Genomic DNA, 22,365 nt, shown 5'->3' with positions numbered 1-22,365 from the left:
TCATTTTACCCAGGCTCATTCTGTCCTTCAGTCACACAACCGGCAGCAAGCTGTACGCTGCCCCTCTTGGAGCTGTAGCACAGAATTTTTTTTGCAGGCACAGCCTGAAGAAAAGGGAAGAAGGATCTTTCAACTGACAGTGCCATTCAATTCCTGGTATGTATTCTCTTCATACAAATATTTTCTTTTACTGAATTTCTGACAGACCTCAATAATGCATTTTAAGTTACTAATAAAGCATTTTGAATAAAATAAGGCTATAGCTGCTAATTACTTGAAGATCTCAATCTGAGGTTGAAATCAGCTCTCTTTCCAAAGTTTCATGTCAGTGGCCTTCCAGACTTGGCCTAAATTAAGTTAATTTGCACAAAAGTCATGTGTGTGGTCATATGTAATATCTTTCAAGATTTTAGGCAGCCAAATAAAGAAGCTTTTTATCACACATTTTCACAAGGCTCTTCTACTTCTTGCAAAGTTTTCTTTTTGTTTCTTTCCTTTGGTTTGCATATTACAGAGCAGCTTTATTCAGAAACTTGTTGTTGATTTTAGATTAATTATTACCTCCACTGCAAAAATTACCAAAATTGAAACCGTATTTTTTGGTTGAAACCATATTTACCTGGAATACAGTGTGCAGTTCTGGGGACCCTCAGTTCAAGAGGGATATTTAGAAAGTGTATAGGGTCCTGCAAAAGGCCACCAAAGTGTCTAGGGGCCTGGAGCACTTATGTACAAGGAGAGGTTTGAGGGAGCTGGACTGGTTTAGTCCTGAGAAAAGGAAGCTAAGGAGCAATCCAAAAGCAACTTCCAGCTACTTAAAGAGGAGTTACAATGGTGATGGAATCAAACTTTCTCAGTGGCGGCACACAGTAAAACAAGGTGAAATTGCCTACAATTGCAGCTTGGGAGATTCACAGCAGATGATAGGAAACACTTTTTCACCAGGAGGGTAGCGCAGCCCTGGAACAGAGTGACTGTGGAATCTCAGTCCCTCACGGTTTTCAAGACTTGGCTAGACAAAGCAGTTGCTGAGCTGATCTCACACTGGTTATATTCCTGCTTCACTTGGGAGTTGCACTAGATGATCTCCAGATGTCTGTTACAATCAGCATTTTTATGATTCTGGTGCACAGAACAAATACACTGTAATAGAAGTACTTATGCCAAAGAGCTTAATCTTAAAAAATGCTGACAGTTATTAGAACAAGTTTTTCACATGTTAGAACATCTTCTAACATTATAATATAGTGACTGAAATATCTACATCATTTAAACAACTTTGTCAGTGATACCTGCAAACACAAGACATTCATATCGTGGTAACAGTCATACAGGCTTTTTGGGTGGTGAACTTTGGACCAGATCCTCCAGCAGAGTTTCAAAATAACTTACATATCCTGCCAGAATCCACTTGACTGCATAATAACTCATGGTAATATTTCCATGGAATGATTTGAGTACTGAAATGCATTATAAGGTCATTTTAACACCCATGGGGTTCTAAGAATCTATTACTGTATAGATCACAGAAATTTAATGGATTGTCTCATGTGGGTATTAAATATCTGAAATAAAGCTTTATGTCCAAAACAACTGTGCTAAAACTTCTGAGCTCCCAGCCACTCAAACAACAGTCTAATTAATACACTTTAGGGTGCCTGTAATCTCAGTCTATGGACTTCTTAAAAGCCATGTCAAATGTACCATAATTAGCTAAGTTTATAACAGATGCAACTGCAGACAGCAATGTTCTACATTTGACCATGCCATTGAGCTCTATGAACTGATTCAAATAACTAGCTTAATGGTAACACTTGAGCTACAACTTAAGCTGTGTAGTAAAAGACAGGTATATCTTTTCCTCAAGTTTCTACTAGGTCGTCTGCCTTATTTTTAACAATGAGATAGGATTAGGATGCTATTGAAAAAATTCCTTCCAGAAGTCCTTCTCTCACTAAACAGTTAACCAAAGCAAAAATGTCAGTTGAAAGGGACATTTCAATAATCCCAAAACCAGATTCTTTCTCTCTTCAAAGTAACAGTAACATTCCTAGATTCAACTTCTATAATTACATTGTTTTAAGACTCATGTGAGAGCAGGGCAGGCTTGAAAGAAGCAGCCTTGTGGTGTACCAGAAGGCAATGAATAACATATGCATGGACACTAATATATAACAAACTAGGTCTATTTCAGAATTGGAATAGCATGTGCTTCCTGTCTGTACTTACAGGTGAATTTAAGATATTTCTTACTCTTGAACAGAGCTCTATAAAGCCATGGCTGCACCATGGAATACGAAGAAATAGATCAAAACCTTAATTTTAACAGCACTGAAATCAGAAGAAATGTATCTCGAAATTTAATGTGAAAAGAAGCAGAGACATAGAAAATGGAAATTTAAAAAGTCAGAGCATTTGTAGAAAACTAAAACATGTATGACTAAATAATTGTTAAAATTTTGGATGGAATGTACATAATCATTATGATATTTTCAGATTTCAGAATGCCTACATTCTTATGCCCTAACTGAAAGACTATTCTACCCTATCAGAAATGACTTAACATGTAATTATGTTGAAAAAGATTCATATGCTAGCTTTTTCTCTGCCATTAGAGTCACTGAAAGTTATAGAATTGCTAATGTATAATTTTGTAGCTAAACTGAGCAAAAAACATTTTGGGCCAATCTAAATTTAAAATTTGAAATATAATTCAGATTTTGTTAGCTGGAAGTCTTAATTCAACTTAAAATTAGATTTAAAGTCTTTCATTTAAGCTATTTTAAAAAGATGTAGGTCACGTTTGACACAAAAATACTGCTTTGAAACAAAATGTTAAGTGTTTCATTTTAAGATGTTGAAACAAAATACCTTGACTTTTCAACCTTTTTTTGCTGCCAAAACTATTCATTGAATTTAAAAATAAAATTTACTATAATTTTCTTTCAATATTGCACTTTACAGCAATTTTATCGTTCATTGAAAAATGTTCACATAGTTCTACTGGTAATAATGCATTAGTCACAAAAAACAGTTCAACCTGCAGTTAACAGAATGAATTTCCAGGTCTGACAGTAAGAACTAACATCTGTTTAATTTTAAACTGAGCAAATTTGATTTGGAAGTCACTGGGAAAAAAAAATTTGGATTCTATAATGTCATTTATACAAGTTATAACATAACATAGTTTGAAAAAAGTGTTTGTGACCAATTGTTAGAATAACAACCTTTGTTTGGTTGGCAGTATTCATATGTCTTTTTATTTTAGTCAAACAATAATAACAATTACTTTTTTACTTAAATAAAAAAGTACCCAATCATAGAGCTAAAACAGTGCTGTATGAGGTAAATGAAAATATGATTAATGACTATTTGAAGCAATTGTCACAATTTGCAAGGAATTATTAGGTTAAAATTTCTTCAAAAAAAGCCTTCTCCAAATAATTTTATATGAAATTTAAAACTACATGCGTGCATGAAAGATGAGGCATAAACTATCAAATATAATCTAATAAATCTGTAATATACTGCTTAAAATCTATGTATTCTACGTATAACTGGGGTTTAATACTGTTCTATGGTTTCTCAAAACTATTAAACTAAAGTCTCCCACGTCAACCACAACTTGCACTGTTATTTTTGGTAAATCTCATTTAATAGAATTATTTGCTGCTCCTCTTAATAAAAAAAATGTAATCTGGAGAATTCTGTGTTTTTTTATTCTAGTACTTTCAAAGATTTAATAGAATACACTGCTGCCATGGACAATATGGATGTATTCAAGGTAGGTCAGACATATTTTACATTCTTTTGAGTGGATTTAGAATTCCCAGTTGAATTAATGAATTGAAATACTTCATTCACGGCAAGGAATTTGATTTACTAACTGTCATGTTTATCCTTGGAGAAAATAAAGTGGGGTAAATTCAGAAGTTCAAAGTTCTAATGTGGATAGGGCACAAGCATTGCATTTTTGTTCTCTGTGATGTTTCTAAACAAGTAAGACACTATACTCAACTTTCATTATTTCTGATGCAAGAATAGTCAGAAAGTAGTTAGACAGCATAATAATTCATGTTAGAAAAAAGAATACTGGTCCAGCAGCTTGAATTGCTCAGTTCAGCAAATACTATTAAAGAATATTGTACCAAAGGGATAGAGTGAGAAAGCATTAGGAAAGATGAAGCCAGGCAGGAGCAAGAGATTATCCTTTCCCTTGCACAAACCCACACACAGTGCATGCTACGGCAGGGGAAAGGAGGAAAAGGAATTACCTATTGCAGTGGATTACCAGTGGCCCGGCCTCCAGGAGAGGGAGCAGCAGCAACAGCAAGTAACAGCTTATACTGTAGGGTTTTTGTTTGTTTGTTTGTTTGTTTTTGGGGGGGGGATTGTTTTTTACAAAAGCTCACTTGGGAAACAGCTATGCTTTTACGCTTATACTGCTAGATCAGACCAAGCAGTTCCGATGAAATTCCTCCTTACTCAGCTGCGTACAATCTGCTGAAGTTATCATTACGACATTTGTCATCTCATTCTAGTGCAGGAAAGAAAGAAAAACTATTCCCTGAATTTCCATAGAGTAATCAAACAACTCCACTAGCTTCTGTTTTTGCCAAATTTCAGGTCTGAGCAGACCATGGTTTTTATCAGTTTCATCAACAAAAATGTGGACTTCAGAGTATGTGAAAATGGTTTTCTTCAGCTAAACACCAAGACAAATCTACAGTCTTCTGAACATAATACAATATTCTGAACATGTATAATACGTCCATATTCAGCAACACAGTCTCTGCAGCAAACCAGTGATATATCTAATGACTGATGTGAGCACTGACGGTAATTTTTCCCTCTGTTCTCTACCTGTGGTACCAGGAAACCTAATTGCCAGAGACATGCTTTACAGTATTTAAATTCTGGGCTCAGTAGGAGGCCTCTGAACAAAATTATCCATGCTGAGATGAATGGGCAGTCGTATCAGATGATCCAATAGTCCCTGCTGGCTGCAAACTTTATGAAATGTAACACTTGAACTATAAAAACAGTTCCAGTTAGGCTCTTGGCGTTATAAACAAAAGTTCAGCTCATGGATAACATTCTTTCTGTGCTAGAGGAAAACCTATGAACTGCTAAGTACACACACTGCAGAGCCTGAGCAACAGCCCTCACTAGTCCGAAGCCTTGCACACAATGCTTGGAACTTGCACAGTTTTCTGTGATGTTGCATCACGTAACTGCGTTGTGCTGTGGAAAAGCACAACACCCGTGGAATTAGAATTGGCCAACAACCAGGAACATAACCTGAGTTTAGCACAATAGGCAGAATAGAATTACCTTTAGTGCTGCTTCAGACACAGTGCTTATACTTCCCAAACAGAGAAACAATTTGATATTAGATAAAATGTGTTACTTCTATTAGCTAAACTAACCTAACTTTAACCACTGTCATTAAATTCTCTTTATCTTTTTCAGATTAATTTAGTCTGAACAATTAAAAATATCCACAAGCTGTTAGAAATGCGTTGTTTCATATTTCAAACATCACAACATTATATAGTAATTGAGATTTGTCATTTGGGAAAACAGCAGTCACAGATATCAGTTATATGTTGCAGAGCTATACAGCAAGTAAAAATGCTATACATTCACTGTAATTCCCAACCTAAGATATTAAATCTCAGCTTTGAATCTCATGTGCACTATTTTGCTCTAAGAATAAACAGGAGAACTATTAAACCAAAATAAAGTGTCAGCATAAGCCATTATTAAATAAATTTGCACAGCTACCCAGCTGGTGGTTTTTGGAATGTGGCATAATATGGACAGAATTTCTATGTTCACAGCTTTAATTTTCTGAAGGACTAAAATGAAATATTTCCAAGTAGGAACATCTGAAGAAAAGCACAGCTCAAACTATGCTATCTTTAAAACAAAACACGAAAAATTTTAAGGAAAAATGATTTTTTTCATCATTATTTGAGCTTTATACAGTATACAGTCTAATTCCCATGTACCCTCAATGCTGACTGGATATAACTTACAGAATATGCCAAAGTTATCAAAATTATGTTCAGATTTTCTTGTTATTATAAGTCTAATAAATAATGCTGGAGATAATGAAAACAGATGATGTCTATGGCTTTAAGTCCGATTTCACAGTGGTATGAAGCCCCATTGCATTATTTAATCGTCTACCCTTCCACATAGAAAATGTTACCCTCTGTGACATTTTCACTGAATCCCTAAGCAATATTAAAAGAAGAGTTAAATAATTTATATTAACTCAAATTACTCCTTTCTGAAATTAGTTCTGATGCATGCATTATAATCTTTGGGGTTTTTTATAGATCATCTTCACAGCTAATTTACTGCATGTTCTGCAGCGCCACTTCCTACACACTGGGAGAATAGCTAAGAAAATCAAGCTTCAAGTGGCTGACAAAATCAGGCATTAAGAACGGGAAATAAAAATACTGCTTTGGTTTTCTGAAGTACTGGAAGGAAGAATTAAAACTGTGTATTACAGACAAACTGGTCATAAAATTCAGATTTAAATTGAAACTTTCCACAGCTCTTCACACAATCACCTGTTACTACAAAAAAGGATTTACAGAAAAATTGTCACTATTCCCCTGTTAGAAAATGGATTTGTGAAATTTAAGAAATATTTTTGTCTCATATATTGTCTTAAAAGTGATAGGGTTGATCATTACTTCTGTAAGCAAGCCTTGCTGAAGGAGCAGGAAGAAGCAAGTTTCTGCTCATGCTAACTTCAGTCTAGACACACCTCTGAGAAAAGGAAGGAATCAGAGGTCTTGTGACAATTGAATATCTATTACATTTTCCTAAGAGCAAGTGTTACAGGAAGATAAGAAAATTTGATGCTAAGGCTATTGGATTAGAATATTAAGAAAAAAAAGCATGATTAGATACTGAGACCATCAGTTTATTCTTAGACAACAAAGAAGTAGTAAAAGCAATAACTATTTTTGAAGATACCAAAGGAGTTTAAGCCTATTAGAAAGTTATATAAAAGTTAAAGCATAAAGATAACGTCAATATTATTTAAATATATTAAACTAGCTAGAGTAGTATAGAACTGCTGTGTTAGAATGGCGGACTGTCCATTCAATACAAGTGGTCTGCGTATTCATGGGCATGTGTTAGAACTGATGTCAAGCATCCTTGTAATGCAAGATGATACAGAGTAGGTTAAGAGCAGACACTGTAACCCAAGCTCTTTATCCTCATGTGTTTTTTGGGAAAGGTACAAACAACAAGATTGCACATGAGTATAGGTAGTGGTAAAAGGCAGATAGACTCCAGTCCGGGGACCAGACACTGGCAAAAAATATCCTTCTATACCCTCAGGCTTGTCTATCCTTAGTAGAAGACAGCTTTGGATATCAAAGCAAATGAACTTGTTTTGATAGCCAACAATTATACTTTGCATCAAGTATTCCATAAAGTAACTATTATTTTAGTATGCATGCAGTAAGAGGCATAGAAGCTGTTCTTTTTCTGAGGTCCACACAGAAAAATTTATCATCATCAATTTGTTGTTCAGAGATACCTAAATTAAATATATCTGGTTGCCTAGCTCACAATATTTATTGCAGAACCCAAATGAACATACAGAAATTCTCTTGTGTTTCATAAAACAATTCCACTTTAATTGTTTAGGAATACATAGAGTATCACATTTCCAAGTGATTCTGAACCTCAGAAATAACTGCAAGTTCATATATTGAGGCTAAGCAAGAGATTATTATCTTTTCAACACACTCTTTAATAACAACTGGGCAATTAATGTTTGTAAAATGGTAAACAGTGCCTAGATTTTATTAGCTTTTGCTCCTGCCACTGTTCAAACAATTTCGTTCCCCTTTTCTCTATGAACTCTTTCCATCCTCAGTCCATACTAACATTGCAGGGGTCGTGGTGATCAATGATCATTCGCAAACTCATCAAACTCCATCATGCCAATTATCCTAAGAAATTCACCAATGCTACAAACTACTGACCTTACCCTAAACCCATCTGATTGCAGGCCAGTTGGCTCAAATTTTCTTGCCACTCATCAGCACAAACATGGTAATCAGCAGCTGACCTGTGAATTGTCAGGAACGTCAAGGAATTCATGTTTTTAGACAGGGTAACTGCAAATAAAAAGAAAAATAACTTGACTATTATTTCACATGGTTGGTTTTATATATGGCACTCTGAAAACATATAACTTCATTCAAAAGTGTCTTCCACTTATGGAAGATGCTGACATTTTTGCTCATTTTCCATGCTCAACAGATACATAATTTAAAATAGAGGCAACTATGGCTATGAAAATCTTGTTTCAGACAGCAAACAATAAAGACATCTTGAGGACAGTTCACACATGTTTCTGATAGCCTTAATCTTGTTAAGTGGTATCCTGCCCCTCAAACAGTCCAAATGAAATCACTAAGGTACTTTGTGGGATGAATGCTGCTCGACATGAGTGATAACATCATTTGATTCTCAATAATATGTATTGTTCCTGTCAGAACAATATCTGGGTGTGATTAGCAAAAGAATAATCAACTACTGCTTACAAGAAAGAACATGATGAACATGAAACATTACTTTTCTCTTAATCTGTGTATAAAAGAGCATAAACTGCTTTTATAATACATAAAAAGTTTCTCAAAATGACCCCAAATGAGCCAATAGCAATGTGCATCCCTCTTGCATCTCTAGGCTCCCTGACAAGAGGGCGCCTTTGTGGGCAATTTTTCCTAAAATACATAATGTTTTTATTTAAACTGTTCTTCTCACTTCTGCTTGGATAGTAGTAATCTTAACATAAACAGTCATTAAGCATTTTTCCTACATGCTAAAGGTGCTTTTGATTCCCTCCCCATAAAAGTATGTATTCATCTTTGATTACTCCTTTTCAAATATGCATTTCTAGAACATTTCATCTCTGTTGCATAGTTTTTAGTAAATATTGTTATTAATGTTTATACAATATTAAATGTTTATGCAATCCACTTCAAAATGAATACAAAATATTTGCTTCTATGAGCCATGAAACATCTTTTTTTCCTACATTTAAAGTAACTTACAAGCATCTCAAAACTTAGTAATATAAAATACTTTCACGTACAGAAATAAATTTTAACTCAGTAAAATATCAGAGCAGGCTATACTACCACTTTCCAACCTGCTTCTTTTCAGTACTATTTTTATGAAATCCATCTTCATCTTTATTTAAAGAATACTGCTTGGAGAGTTCTACTTTAATAACACACAGAAGCATGAGGCCCACTCTGAGTACGGACAGCATTAGCAGATTCCGTCATTCAGCAGGTCCATACCCAGTGCAATGTGGAGCTACTAGGACTATCTTCCTTGCATAAGCTCTGAACCTGCACCACTGCAGCCAGTGGAAATTTCACACTGAATTTCACGAGTACAGAACTGGGGCTTAGAAGTTTTGCCTAGTTAAATTCTATACCTGAGCATCTTCCTACTCTCCCTGCTGTCCACAACAGTTTCCAGATTTTACACATCACCTAGAATTTCCCTGTCACGTTTCTTACATCTTTGCACTGTGATACTTACCACTGACCCTTTCCTTTCTCTTTTGCCCAATTTCTTTCCTGCTTTCCCAACCTCAGCCCATCCTCCTTTTGGAAACAAAAGGAGCAACTCTCCACCACTGCAGTCAAATCACCATTGATTATTACCATCAGTTTTGTCATCACCCAAACATCACTTCGAGGCAGAGCGTATCAAGGGGGAAACTTACCACAGTCCCATTCATCTGAGCTGTCACTGCAGTCTACTTGTCCATCACACCAGAGCTCACGCGGCACACATTTGTGGTTGGCACATTCCAGCTCATCCTCCTCACAAAAGGCTGCAAGGACAAAAACATGTTTCACTCTGAGAAAGAAACGATGAACATGAAATGTACACTGAGACTGAAAAAAGGTGAAGGAGGGAGAAGGTAGGTGCAGGTCAAATTTATGGAGCAGTCAGATAGACTTGCAACAAAATTCTTGATGGACACCACTGAGGTAGAAGGTGGTTGCTGCCACAGAGGGCACCAGAAAGCCAAAAGGAAGGAAGGGCTTCTGGACATGGCAAGATCTGTGGTGTATGCTCCAGTCTATCTTATTTATTTAATATCATTTGTGGTCTTGTCATATGAAACCTAAGTCTCTCACATAAGTTTTAAACTAAAATGTTGTGTTCCTTGCTTTTTAGGAGACTACTCTGTTTATTTTTTTGTGTTCTTCAAAATAAATTATCTTTTCCTGTAACACATATGCATTTTATTTCATCCACAGCAAGTTCTGTATTTCTCTTTTGGATCCTCCTTTGCTATTTAAAATCATGGCATTTTTTTTTACCTCTACTTTAGAGATGAGGAACTGATGTACAGAAAGACTTGCTCCAGGTCACAGTATGTTGCTAGTTTGTAAGGAACTATAAGAACTTCCATTTGCAAGAGATTTTAAGTTTGCCCCCAACCATAAAAAAAAAAACCAAAAGGCAGGTGTATTGCATTACAGCACCTTCCTCATTAACACACTTCTCTTCCAGCTTCTGTAAATCATCATTAGGAAATTCTGCGGGTTGGGGAAGAGAGTGCTTGAGGAAAGTTGCATTCAGCTGTGCCTATATTTGGCGGTTGTATAGTGTCTGTATTGCCAAACAAGCTAAGCATTTATTTGCAAAGCTAGTGGAAAGAATGGACTCCACAGTGAAAATTATACAGAATTAGAAGGCAGTGCTGCCTACTGTGACATAAGTGATCATTTTGGCTGTGGAAGAAAGCATGCAAAATTAGAAAAAGCTCTCTAACTCTGCCCTCCAGAGGAAGTATATTCCAAAAGCTGGAAGCACTCAACTGAGCAAACATTGCTGCCATTTTGGACTATTCACACCCTGACACAACAGCAGAGAAGAAATACAGTCTGACGATTAGAGACTAGGCTAACCTAAGACCTTGGAGAATCTTTTCTCTGCCGTGACCTTACTGTGTGATCATGAGCAAATCACTTACCTTCTCTGTGTTCTAGCTTGTGAGAACAGCATATTAAAGACTGTGATGCTCTATTTAAGTCACGGGAGACATATATGCTGTGCAGCTTAAGTCTCACAGCTTTTCTGAGATGACACAGCTTACTGCTTTGGTCTACAATGCTTCTCTCTTTTTAGGTATAGGTCCAGACCTACAGAATTTAAATAAACTTTCAATCGAAAGTCAGAAAAAATTGAATAGTGGTGATGTGCTTTCTGTAAAAGAGGAGTGGTTGTACGTATCCTGGCTGGAATTTGTAGATGCCTTTAATACCTTCTTCTTTTTTTTTTTAGATGACAGCACACAGATCTCTTGGAAGACAAATGGTATAAACTTCACAGTGAACAGGAAAGAACCTTAAGGAAGGTTCTGTGAGCTGCCTCCTCCCGAAGAGAAACAACATTAGATCCAGTGATATATCCAGGCTGTCAACCATTTTGGCAAATACATTCATATGCTCCATACAGCACAGAAAATGTGCCTACTGTCCTGTCTCTGCTAGCAGAACTCCAGAGAGACAGGAGCAACTTTTTTAAATTTGCAAAATGTATTTCCTACAACCCCAGCAAAAATGCTGAAATATTAGGATTGCCCAGAGAACTAAAATTTCAACTTTCAATCAGCTTTATCAAGCATCTCTTCTTTCTCATGCAGGCTGAATCTCGGCCAATATGTCTTTTCCAGTTCCTAGTCTTGGACACACACCCATGCACCAGGTTTTCTCAAAAGAAGAGAATTCAGAGTACCACTAATACAATCATGAAACTGAAGCAAAATTCTCACAGCACCCACTCCTGGCTTCACATGCAGGATGGGAACCTGCAAAGCAGCTGCCATTCACAGGTCCTCCACCTTGCCTATGGGGAAAAGGGGTCTACTACCCAATGTCAGCAGTTTGGCCCAACTCATATACCCATATTGTCACTGTATTGTACTAAGTTTCATATCTCTGATACTTATCACAGTTTGGAATGTAGGAGAAGCCAGAGAGGCCACATGGAAAGACAGTATCTAAGAAATGTCAAGCAGATGTATCAAAGAAAACAGGGAGACATATGAAAGTTACTGAAGAACAGGATAGAAGGAAAGTCAAGTGGAAATGAAGAAAAATGACCAGTGAGCAGCTATACCCATATGGAAAGAAGCTGAGAAAAGTTGGAAAAAGAAGTCAAGGAGCTATAAGTAGTAGAAAGAAAAGACATATGAAGATGTGAGGAGGAGCACAGAGAGAGAGAAAGGGAGAGAGAGATGGAGTGACCAAAGAGACAGTGAGGATTCAAGGATGTGAAAAACAGAGGACACAACATGAGGAGAGGGACAAAATGGTGCCACAGAAGGACTGAAAAGGAAACTGAGGGAATGACTGAGCTTTTCTGTCTGGAGAGAACCTTTTATCTCAATTTATTCTGGGCCCCAGAATCCCCCAAATGTGTTCAACCCTTTACACATTACAGTAGGGACCAACAATCTGCATAAGCACTTACAGCAGTTCTTTTCATCCATCTTGTCAGGGCAGTCTGGGAAACCATCACAGATCATAGTGTGCTTGATGCACAGCTTCTTCAAAGGACACTCCCAAAGACCTCTTTCTCTACAACCTGGAGATAGAGAAGCACAGTTCTGAAATACTTGCATGCAATATCAAATGTCAACAGTTTTTTTCTTCCTTAATAATGCTAAAACATTCAAAGTATTTTCAGTTGCAACATAAATTTTAAGAGTTATCAAGAACTAACTGGGAAACAGAATTAAGACTGTTACAGTGCAAACTCGTTCAAATGGGTATAAAACAATAATACTTTGTAATACTTCATTGCTTTTTTAAAAATGACCTATATTATGCTATGCAGACTGATTTAGGCATTAGCTCAAATACTTACCCATACACAAATACTCTTGAAATGCATTTACTAGTAATAAACATTTCTAATCCTGAAGTCTGTGGAGTTTCCTTTAAAAGCATACCATACAGAGCTTTGTTCTTTCAAAATTAAATCCTATGAGAGCATGGAATCTCCATGAAATAACGTAAAGAAAAAGATTTTTATTTCTTGACAGAGCTGATACAGAATCTGATGCAGATCGAAGTGAAAGGTGGGGAGATGCTCCAAGTATTGACCATGAACAAAGTTTTCTTAGTCCCAGTAATCTGAGACCAAACAAGATTTAAAAGATTACAAAGACCCAATGGCTGTAAGAATCTTCAAGAGGATTGATTATTATGCACAGAACACACTGCATTATTGTCTCTTCAAAGGCCTGCTAATCAGCAGCACTGATTTCCTAATGCCTTCAAGAGGAATCCTTTAAAAACTGTGTCAAAGTGCTTTGATTGTAAAAATCCTGTTAGCCAACTACAGAAAATTAAGAATGGCCTGAGGTACATCTGATAAAAAAGATTTTCTCTTGTTTTATCTGCACTATTTGCTTTTTACAATTAACAAAGCACCTCACTGTGATATCCGTTTAAGAATGAATTACTCTGACATACCGTCCTGTGCATCTGACGTTCTGGTTTTACTGGAAGCCATAATAACAAATGACAACATAGAGAGTTCTCATGTTCTACTGACCAAAACAGATGTAGTTTTGATTGCCTTGTCTGGCCTGTTCAAAAGCCAACAATGCTAGTTTTCATTTTAATCCAAGCTCAAATTCAGGTGACAGCCCTCATGCAAACACACAAAAATAGCTTGGGTATATGCTCACATACTGCATTTGAAGTAGTTTTCCCAGATCTGGAACTAAAGCAGCATATCTGTGGTAAATTATTAAAATGATACGTTGTTTCTAAGAAGTATTATTTCAGAAGTGAATATTTTACAAACATGAACCAGAGAATCATTACTAGCTCATGTGACTACGGGAAAAATCTAGTTGGGTTTTAATCATACCTGGATGTGCAAAGTGCTTGATTTTGTTTAGATTCAACAAACCATGTAAAAAAATGTTAAGCACACAGAGTAATAAAGAGCCTTCCTGAGAAGGTAGGAAGTGTTGGGGGACAATGAGCAACACTGTGACGGCCAGGAATGAGGCATTACTGATTTATTCTCATTTTTGGCCACTTACTACTACAACAGAGATCATTTTTAATAAAAAGACAATTGCAAGGAGGAACTCATTAAGGCCATGTTACCATCATTGGTATTAGGTTTATCTCATGTTACATACAGATTTATTTCCAAAGTAAGACTAATGTTTAGGGGAGAGGTGCCAAAAGCTTACAAGATGATTTTGTGATATTCCTGTCTGCTTATCTTTAGTAAATTTCTTAGAAAGACAGAAAAGTCCAGGCTGCAGCAGGGATGTGCAATTTACATCTCCCTGTACAAGAAGAGGTTTAAGCTATTTATCCAATTCTAGACCTCAGTTTCTGCTTCCTGGGAGCATGGTGGTTAGCATTTCTGGAAATATTTTAACAACAGTGGACCTCTCTCTAGCATAAGAGTTAGGCTTTTTTGGGCAGAAAACAGAATTTCTTTGGGGTTTGGTGTAAACCTCCACAGCAAATCAAAGAATTTTCTCACTTAACACCATTCTCCACCATTCCTTCTTGAAAACAATTGTGATAACCATTAACAAAAAATTAACAGAAACCAAAACAAAACCTTGATCTAATAAAGAAGAAAGAGAATGTCAGTCATGTTAGGAACTTGATATAAAAACAAAATAAAACAGATTTTAAAAATCTAATTTATGAACCATTGCAATTTGTTAGCTAAAGTGTTTACAATTAATTAAATATGTTTGCTTTTTCCCTTCATTACACTTCATAGCATTTTATTGTGAGGTATTCCATGACTCTCCAAAGCTTGACTGCAACAAAGACACAGCCACAACTCCCTAGGAAAAATTCACTACATAGATTTCCATGTTCAAATATACTGTTTTGTTGGTAGAAGGCCATGTATCATTTGGGGGTGTTTCTATTCCTCCCCAAATATTTTTATAACATACATTTTTAATTCAATGAGAATGAAACAAAAGTGAAAATAAAGTTCAGAAAACTTATCCCTACATTACTGCCCGTCTCAAACATACGTTTTGACAAGAGACAGCGATTCATGTATGATCTTACCTTCATTCTTCTTCAAAATACGAACTAAGTTACCATTTGTTATTCACAAATACATTCCTCAGGAAATTATTATTAAGTCCTTAGCAGTAAGACCACCACATTATTATATCAGCTAAAATACCACAGTCACATCTCAGATTGCAGAAAGCAGAGAAGGACAATACTGCTTTATAATGTTATGTTCTCAATTCCTTTAATATTCTTCTGTGATCTTCTTCTGCTCTCTGCCAGCAGCATTGTAGTTCAGCAGCCGATAAATTTATGTGATCAATTACAAGCAAGCATATTTAATACCACAAACTCTCTTCACTTCTCTCACGATAGTAATTTTCAGAAATTAATTTCTTCGCACTTTGCTGAAGTGCACTCCAAAGTCTCACATTCAAAAGTCTGGGACAAACTTTCTCCCCAAATTCTGGTCTAAATGGCACTGGACTTCACTGCAATTGCATGGATGAGGTTTCCCTCACAGAGATCATGTGGAAGTAGGGGAAGGGATTCCTAAGGGAGGAGACAGTGGCTGCCACGCACAGCTCCGCTTTGCATGGGCAGAATATAGTTTAGTCCCTTTGGACTGTTCTAGCTTACATTTTTGGCCAGAGTACCTTGAGCATTCAAAGGCTGTATTCTAACAGAAATAAGTTTTGTCATCCTAATAGAACTATTCATGCCATTTAAGTCACTTCGTATACAATTTTTTTTAAATTCAAATACTGACTGTTATTTAACATCATGAAAACAATTTCAAAGAATAAATCTAATATAATGTAAGCTAGCCATTTACACAAGGAAGGATCAATAGGTTTGATTTTGTCCTGCACACATGAAATATGAATGAGTCAGAGACAGTTACTTCTGCAGCTTTACAAGGACTGGCTGTTCTTCCATAACAGCATTACCCATGGTCAATGTAATGTCACTGACAGCTGTAATTTCCTAGCAGATAGAGCCTTCCATATTTATAGAAGCTGATAAGAATTCTGTTGATTGCTAGTGACATTCTGTCTAGACCATAGAGAGAGAGAGAGATCTACTCAAGAAATTAATTTTATGTATCAGAACAATATTTCATATGTTAATGTCCAGGAGTATAAATTTATCCTAAAAGACACATAGCAATTACTGTTGTCAGGAATTAAGTGGCAACAAAAAATATTTGATGGGGAGGAAAATCGAGACAATTGATTCAGAGGTAAAGCGATTATAAACTCTGAAAGAGTCACTGTGATCATCAACTCTGCCTTTGCTTTATAATCTATAAAAGAGAATGACCTAGAATTAACTCCTGTTTCAATGAGCATATCTTTTTTTCTTTTCTTTTTTTTTTTATAAGGGGGAGAGGGAATGAGGCAGGAAGAGTAAAGAGAATATAATCTTGATTTGAAAATTCCCAAAGGCTGAGAATACATCAGTCCTTCATGATGTATACATCATCCCTGTACCTCTACAATACCTATACAATAGCCCTTGGCTATTCTGATCATTAAAAAACCTGCTGTTAAAAAAAAACATTTTATAGAGCTGACAAGCTTGAATTTAACCTAGCTTCAGCTTTCAGGTGTTGAATCAGATTTTGTTTTTGTGCAGCTGAGCAGAGAATCTTTTATTGCCCAGTTTTGCTGCCCACAGAAACTGTGCTTCCATCACTTCTTAACCTTCTCTCTGTTAAGCAAAACAGGGTGTGTCCCTTAGTCCTACACTGCTGGAGTGTTTTTCAGTCCTTTACTCATATCCACCTCTTGTCTAAATCCTTAGTGATTTATCATTGCTCTTTTTGCCCTACCAGGACACCAGGACAACATGCAGAATTCCACAAAGGCTACACTACAGCCAAATAAGGAAATATTATAAACTCCCTTCTCCTTCTCAAAATTCTCCTGCCAGTATATACAAGGGTATATATGATCACAAGATTTATTGGTTATTCTCCAACCCAATACATCTCCTGAAGTTAAGAGTCAAGAGTTTCTCTACCTTAAATAATCTCTGTAATGTATTGGAGAATAAAGTTTGTGGTTACCACTTCAGGTGCATCCTTGCACCTATGGTTAGAGGTTGACCGCTGGGAAGAAAACATGTAATTCTTGACACTTGCAGCACAGAATCCGCTTCACTAACACAGATTTTGTGTCAATCCATCAAAAAGAGAATGTTGCTGTATATACACTTAAAACTGCATTTACAAATTCAAGATTTAAACTGCCAGGAAGTTAAGTTTTGGCTCAAAAGAAATCTCTATCAATATCAATGGACAAAAAGAATCAAATCTGTAGTTTTTTTCACCTCAAATACTAAATGAATATTCAAACACCTGGAATATAGTTAACAGAATCTAATATATTAAATATCATAACTTATATTGATGTTAATCAAGAAGAATGCTGGTTAAAGTATTTTTACTGACACGAATCTTAAAAAAACACTTTCAAAAACATTTTTCTTACAGGAAAAGGGGCTTATCCTTTGAATCCTTTGAGTTAGTTCAACACCACAGTTGAACCAACTGAAGAAAAACAAAACTGCTTTTCTGATGCTTCAATTCTCTAGTCACAAAATCTAGCTCATTGAATTTATTTACCACAGCTTTCCTCATCACTGTCATCCTCACAGTCAGCTTGACCATCACATCTTCTGGATGCCAGGACACACCTCCCAGATCGGCACTTGAAGTGACTAGGTGAGCACTCTGTCAGTGACAAGGAACAAGGGAAAAACAAAATTCCATAAATTGAAAGCTTAATCATCGTGTGGCTATTTACTTATCTATCACAGAGACTGTTTTGAAAGGGTAGATGACAGGAATAGAAACCTCGTGAGACAGTAAACTGAAACTGTGTAGTAGACAAGACTATTCTTAACACTTGCACTGTGAACGGGGTGAAGCACTATTTTCCAGAGCTCTCCCTCACATGCTGCCCTCTCTCAAGTTTCAAAGTTTTATGAAATTCCAGGCATACAATATTTACATTGTGGGCACAGATTTTCCAGCTACTTTGCTCACCAGTGCGGTGTTACATGAAGCAGAAACAGATCATCTGATGTGCTGAACAGATTATAAGAGATCCCCAGGATAAAAGGTTCTGATTTTAGCAAATTTCTGACTGTTTAAATTAATAAAACCACCTTCAAATGTACAAATTAACCATTACATCACTTCTGCTGCATCTTACAAAGTACCATTTTGAGAAGGTTTTATGTGACAATTAATTTATGTGCTTTTGAAAATCCCATCCATTTCTTCACACTGTACAGCTCAGTGACTTGGATATACAACCTCCATGTTGTATATATGTGTTGCCTTTTTTTTCTTCCAGCAGAATCCCTCAGATATTTAATACCATGCAGTTCCTTGGGTATATTTTAGGATTTGATAAACTGTTTTAACAAAAATGTCATCAATAAAATTGGAAGCCTGAGCAAATAACATTCTAATGAGAAAAGCATGGTGAACTATACTGCCAACATTTAAAGTTAAGTTGTTATGAAAATAATTAAGTTTATGATGCATGCTGTCTTGGCACAGCAGTACTCTTGGATTCAGCACTGATTGGAAAGGAAGTTAAGCAGTTCAGGCACATTGTAGTTTCTCTGTCAATTATAGCTTAAGTGGGCAGATCACCTATATTTTGCAATCATGAACATTTTAAAGGTTCTCAGAAGCTTAATTTCTTTTGTTACAAGTGTTTTTTCAGAAATGTTTATATAGTATTTTAAATTTCTCAGGGAATACTGTTTCTAACTAACATTGTTCAGTGATATGATAACCAATAGGCAACCAATCAGCCTAGCAGTCAGATTCCCTTTAATTAATGTGAGAATTTCTGAAATTCTAATTTTAATAAGTGAACAGAATTTAACTCTAGAAACAGAATACTGTAGTCCAGTACAGTAAAATTTAAAATATAACCATGATATGTTACATTTCAAAAACAAATGATATAACAACACAGCAAGGAAGGTTAAAAGCCATTTATAAATGAGAAAACTAAATCACATTATTTTTCTATAACTTGCTATGTTGTGCCAAAAGTCTGATTTTCCATTTCTTGCATACTGCTTTCTAATAATGGAAAACTCCTTTCCATCATCCCATTGCTGTAGAGGGAAACTATCTCCTTGTCTCTCAGTGTCCCACTACAGAGGATTTCATTATGATATTACATGTTTTATAAAACTCTCACAATCATATATGTGCACATGGACTTTGCTTGAAGAGAGTGCTTACTGCTGTATACACTTCACTGGCTTTTCAGAATGCTTCTCTGTATTTTTGAGTAATACATTGTCACTAAAAGAACTATAAATCAATTAACTTTCACCTGCTTCAGGTTCAAAAGACTGTGGAAAGACTTCCATCACTGTGTAGGTGAGTAGGAGGAGAGTAAGAACCAAACATGATCAGCATTTTGTGGGCACTCTAGCATGCATCATCTCACTATTTTCCCAGCTATTTTACTGACATTTTGACAAGAAAAAGGAATGGCATGTCAGAATCTGCACAGACCTCACATCTGCTCACCTCTGGCAGAAGGAGAAGCTGCACAGCAGCTCTTTTTATATATACAAAGACTATGCAGAATCATTTAAGGCAAGTCCATTCTTCTCTCCTGTGTTCACACCCACAATGAGTAGTATTATGGCTGAACTCACGAAACTGAAATTTGTCGGTTGCTACTGAAGCTGGTTTGGCACAATGCTCTAAAAAACCTTCCCCAAACAAAAACCGAGAGTAAATAATAGCTGGTAAAGACACTAACAACTACAGTATTTTTCTCAGAGCTGTCGTGGGGCTCAACTTTTTTAATGTTGTCAGAAGTCTGCCTCCTGATTAGGAAAGCATTATTATATCATCTAGGTAGGTAAAGAAATGAAGTATAAACATAGGCAGGCAGTAGGCTGCTGTTAGCCACAAATCTCAAATACTTATTTTCCCACACTGAGGATAACTGATCCTTCTTTAGAATAGGATTTTTTACAAAAACTTCCTCTTATCTGAAAATTGTTGACAGCTGAATGCAAGAGGAAATTCTCTGAAATCTGATTTGGAATCTTTTCCACAACTAGTTGACCACATCAGTATTTAAACTCACCCTACATGACATACTATAATTTGAAGGGGAAGAATGAAAACAGAAAAAAAAAACAAATCAGTGACCTCAGGGAACCTAATTAATCTTTAATTTCCTGTTAAATGTTTTTAGAAGAGTTACCTTCTACATCTTCATCTGGTGTTAGACAAGTTTGGTTGTCTGAGTTCTCATCTGGAAATTGAGTGCAGTCAGTATCTTCTGGCCACTGCAGACCTACAATGCCAAGTACAGACTCACAGCGTTCCTTGGACTGTTCACATAATGTCCTGAGGATACAAAGTGGAGTTGCATAAAACTACTGAGGAAGCTTTAGGAAGTCCCAGTTACTGGAACTCAATAATCCTAGCCAAAGTTAAAGAAGAGCAAGGAAAAATATGTTAATCAGATTTCTTTATAAGAAAAAAAATATATATATATATATAAAAAGATATATTGCTGCTGTTGATACATGTCTTTAAATTACTGTATGTAAAGTATTATCTGAATTATATTGTAATAAACAAGTATCACTCCTTACAAACTCCCTCTCCTCTGTAAAAAATGGCAGCAAACCTTTTCTAAGAAGCATTGCCTTTTGTCCTTTAGGAAAAAAAGCCAAATACATTTTATACCAATGAAATGCTACCTCTTCTGATAATGCTACCTCAGAAACCATTGTACTATAACACAATAGACAGCATTTGAAGGGCAGTGCAGTGCAAAAGAAAGTTTTGCCTCTATCAAATTTTAATGGACATAAGAACACATAGGCTCTGAATATTTTGAGTGCATTTTCAGACACTCACAGGGGATACAGTAAGAATATGCAGGGCTGACCCAATCCTGGTCTGGAACTGTGGTTCCAGAAAGACAACACATCTTAAACCAAGAAACAAAAGAGCAAAGCACTTTCTGGTGAATTCAATAAAATTATAATTTTGGAGAAAATCAAAGCACAGATCAATCTAGTTTTGAAGGTGTGGTCAGTTACAGCAATGGAAATCTTTATCACACCTAGAAAAAGGCAAAAAAATAATCCTTCTGTTGCATATTCATTTTTTTACCATAGGAACACAAGACTTGCCATGCCAAATCAATTCAGTCAATCTAGATTCAGTCCATCTAGATTCAAACCATCTGGATTAATATCCTGTCTCTCAGAATACCCTGTGTCAAATGTTTCAAATGCACAGAGAGAACACGCGTAATAGGAAATTACCCCAACATACTGGGGAAGCATCATTTTAAACAATTAGCAACTACTTATGACTAGAATTGCGGGCTGATGTGCCTTTAAATACCACAGTCTTGTAGCTGTGGAATTTTGAATCCCTGTTTGTTTCGACTGTCTCTTTTCAGTGAGTTCAATAGTTATGGTATTAGTTATAAACACCGCTCTTCATTTTTGTGGGATATTAACTAGACAACATGGCATTAAGTACCTCAGCATCCTTTCCATCTTTCCCCCAGGCAGAAACATACATCGTTCTTGGCAGATATTTCCTAAACTGTTCTTAAAAACTCTTCAGTGAGCAAGCTTTCATATACTTCCTTACCAATCATTCTAATACCTTGATACCTACCATTTTCTTAATATCTGGCCTATATATACTTTAAATCCATTACTTCTTGGTTCAACATTGGTGAACACAGTGAACAATTCATTACTTTTCTGTCTGAAGCTTGCCTTTACCTATTCAAAAGCTATAATGCCTCTCTATAGTCTTCTCCTGTCTCTAGACTCAGCAACTCATTCAGTCATTCCCTGTAGACCATACTTTCTAAACCTATAACTTGGACTCACTGTTTCAAAGAAATGCCCACTTTGTTCTTATATGTTGAAAAATATTAAATAGGAGGATCCTATCCATTTATATGTTTTTCAGTTTCCTTCACAACACTTTTAAATTGCCTTTTATCTAATCAACTTTTCCAGATCTTTCTTCTAGGAAGAAACTCTCCTTTCATGGAAGACATTTTATTCCACTCATCATTTTCCTTTAATATTTTGATCAATGGACCATTTTTTTCCTGCAATAAGCTTCAGGAAATGGAGTGACCAAAACCTCACATACAGATCAGCTAAAGGATCTGTTTTATCCTCATTTGAGAGAGCAATATATTATTATCTTTAATTTTAATTTTGT

General features: G+C 36.0%; 1 protein-coding gene across 1 annotated transcript in view; it reads right to left on the bottom strand.

Moving 5' to 3' along the window:
• The window catches only part of CORIN (corin, serine peptidase), a 149,237-nt gene that overhangs the window by 14,611 nt on the left and 112,261 nt on the right, over positions 1–22,365 (bottom strand). The window contains exons 12-16 of the mRNA XM_067297158.1: positions 20,360–20,505; positions 17,728–17,835; positions 12,553–12,666; positions 9,788–9,898; positions 8,030–8,159 (exon numbers count right to left, since the gene is read on the bottom strand). Coding sequence (XP_067153259.1) covers positions 8,030–8,159; positions 9,788–9,898; positions 12,553–12,666; positions 17,728–17,835; positions 20,360–20,505 — 609 coding nt within the window. The remainder of the gene's footprint in view (positions 1–8,029; positions 8,160–9,787; positions 9,899–12,552; positions 12,667–17,727; positions 17,836–20,359; positions 20,506–22,365) is intronic.

The sequence above is a fragment of the Apteryx mantelli genome, chromosome 5, assembly GCF_036417845.1.
Source record: "Apteryx mantelli isolate bAptMan1 chromosome 5, bAptMan1.hap1, whole genome shotgun sequence".
Taxonomy (NCBI): Eukaryota; Metazoa; Chordata; class Aves; order Apterygiformes; family Apterygidae; genus Apteryx; species Apteryx mantelli.
This window is presented reverse-complemented; position numbering and strand designations above follow the sequence as displayed.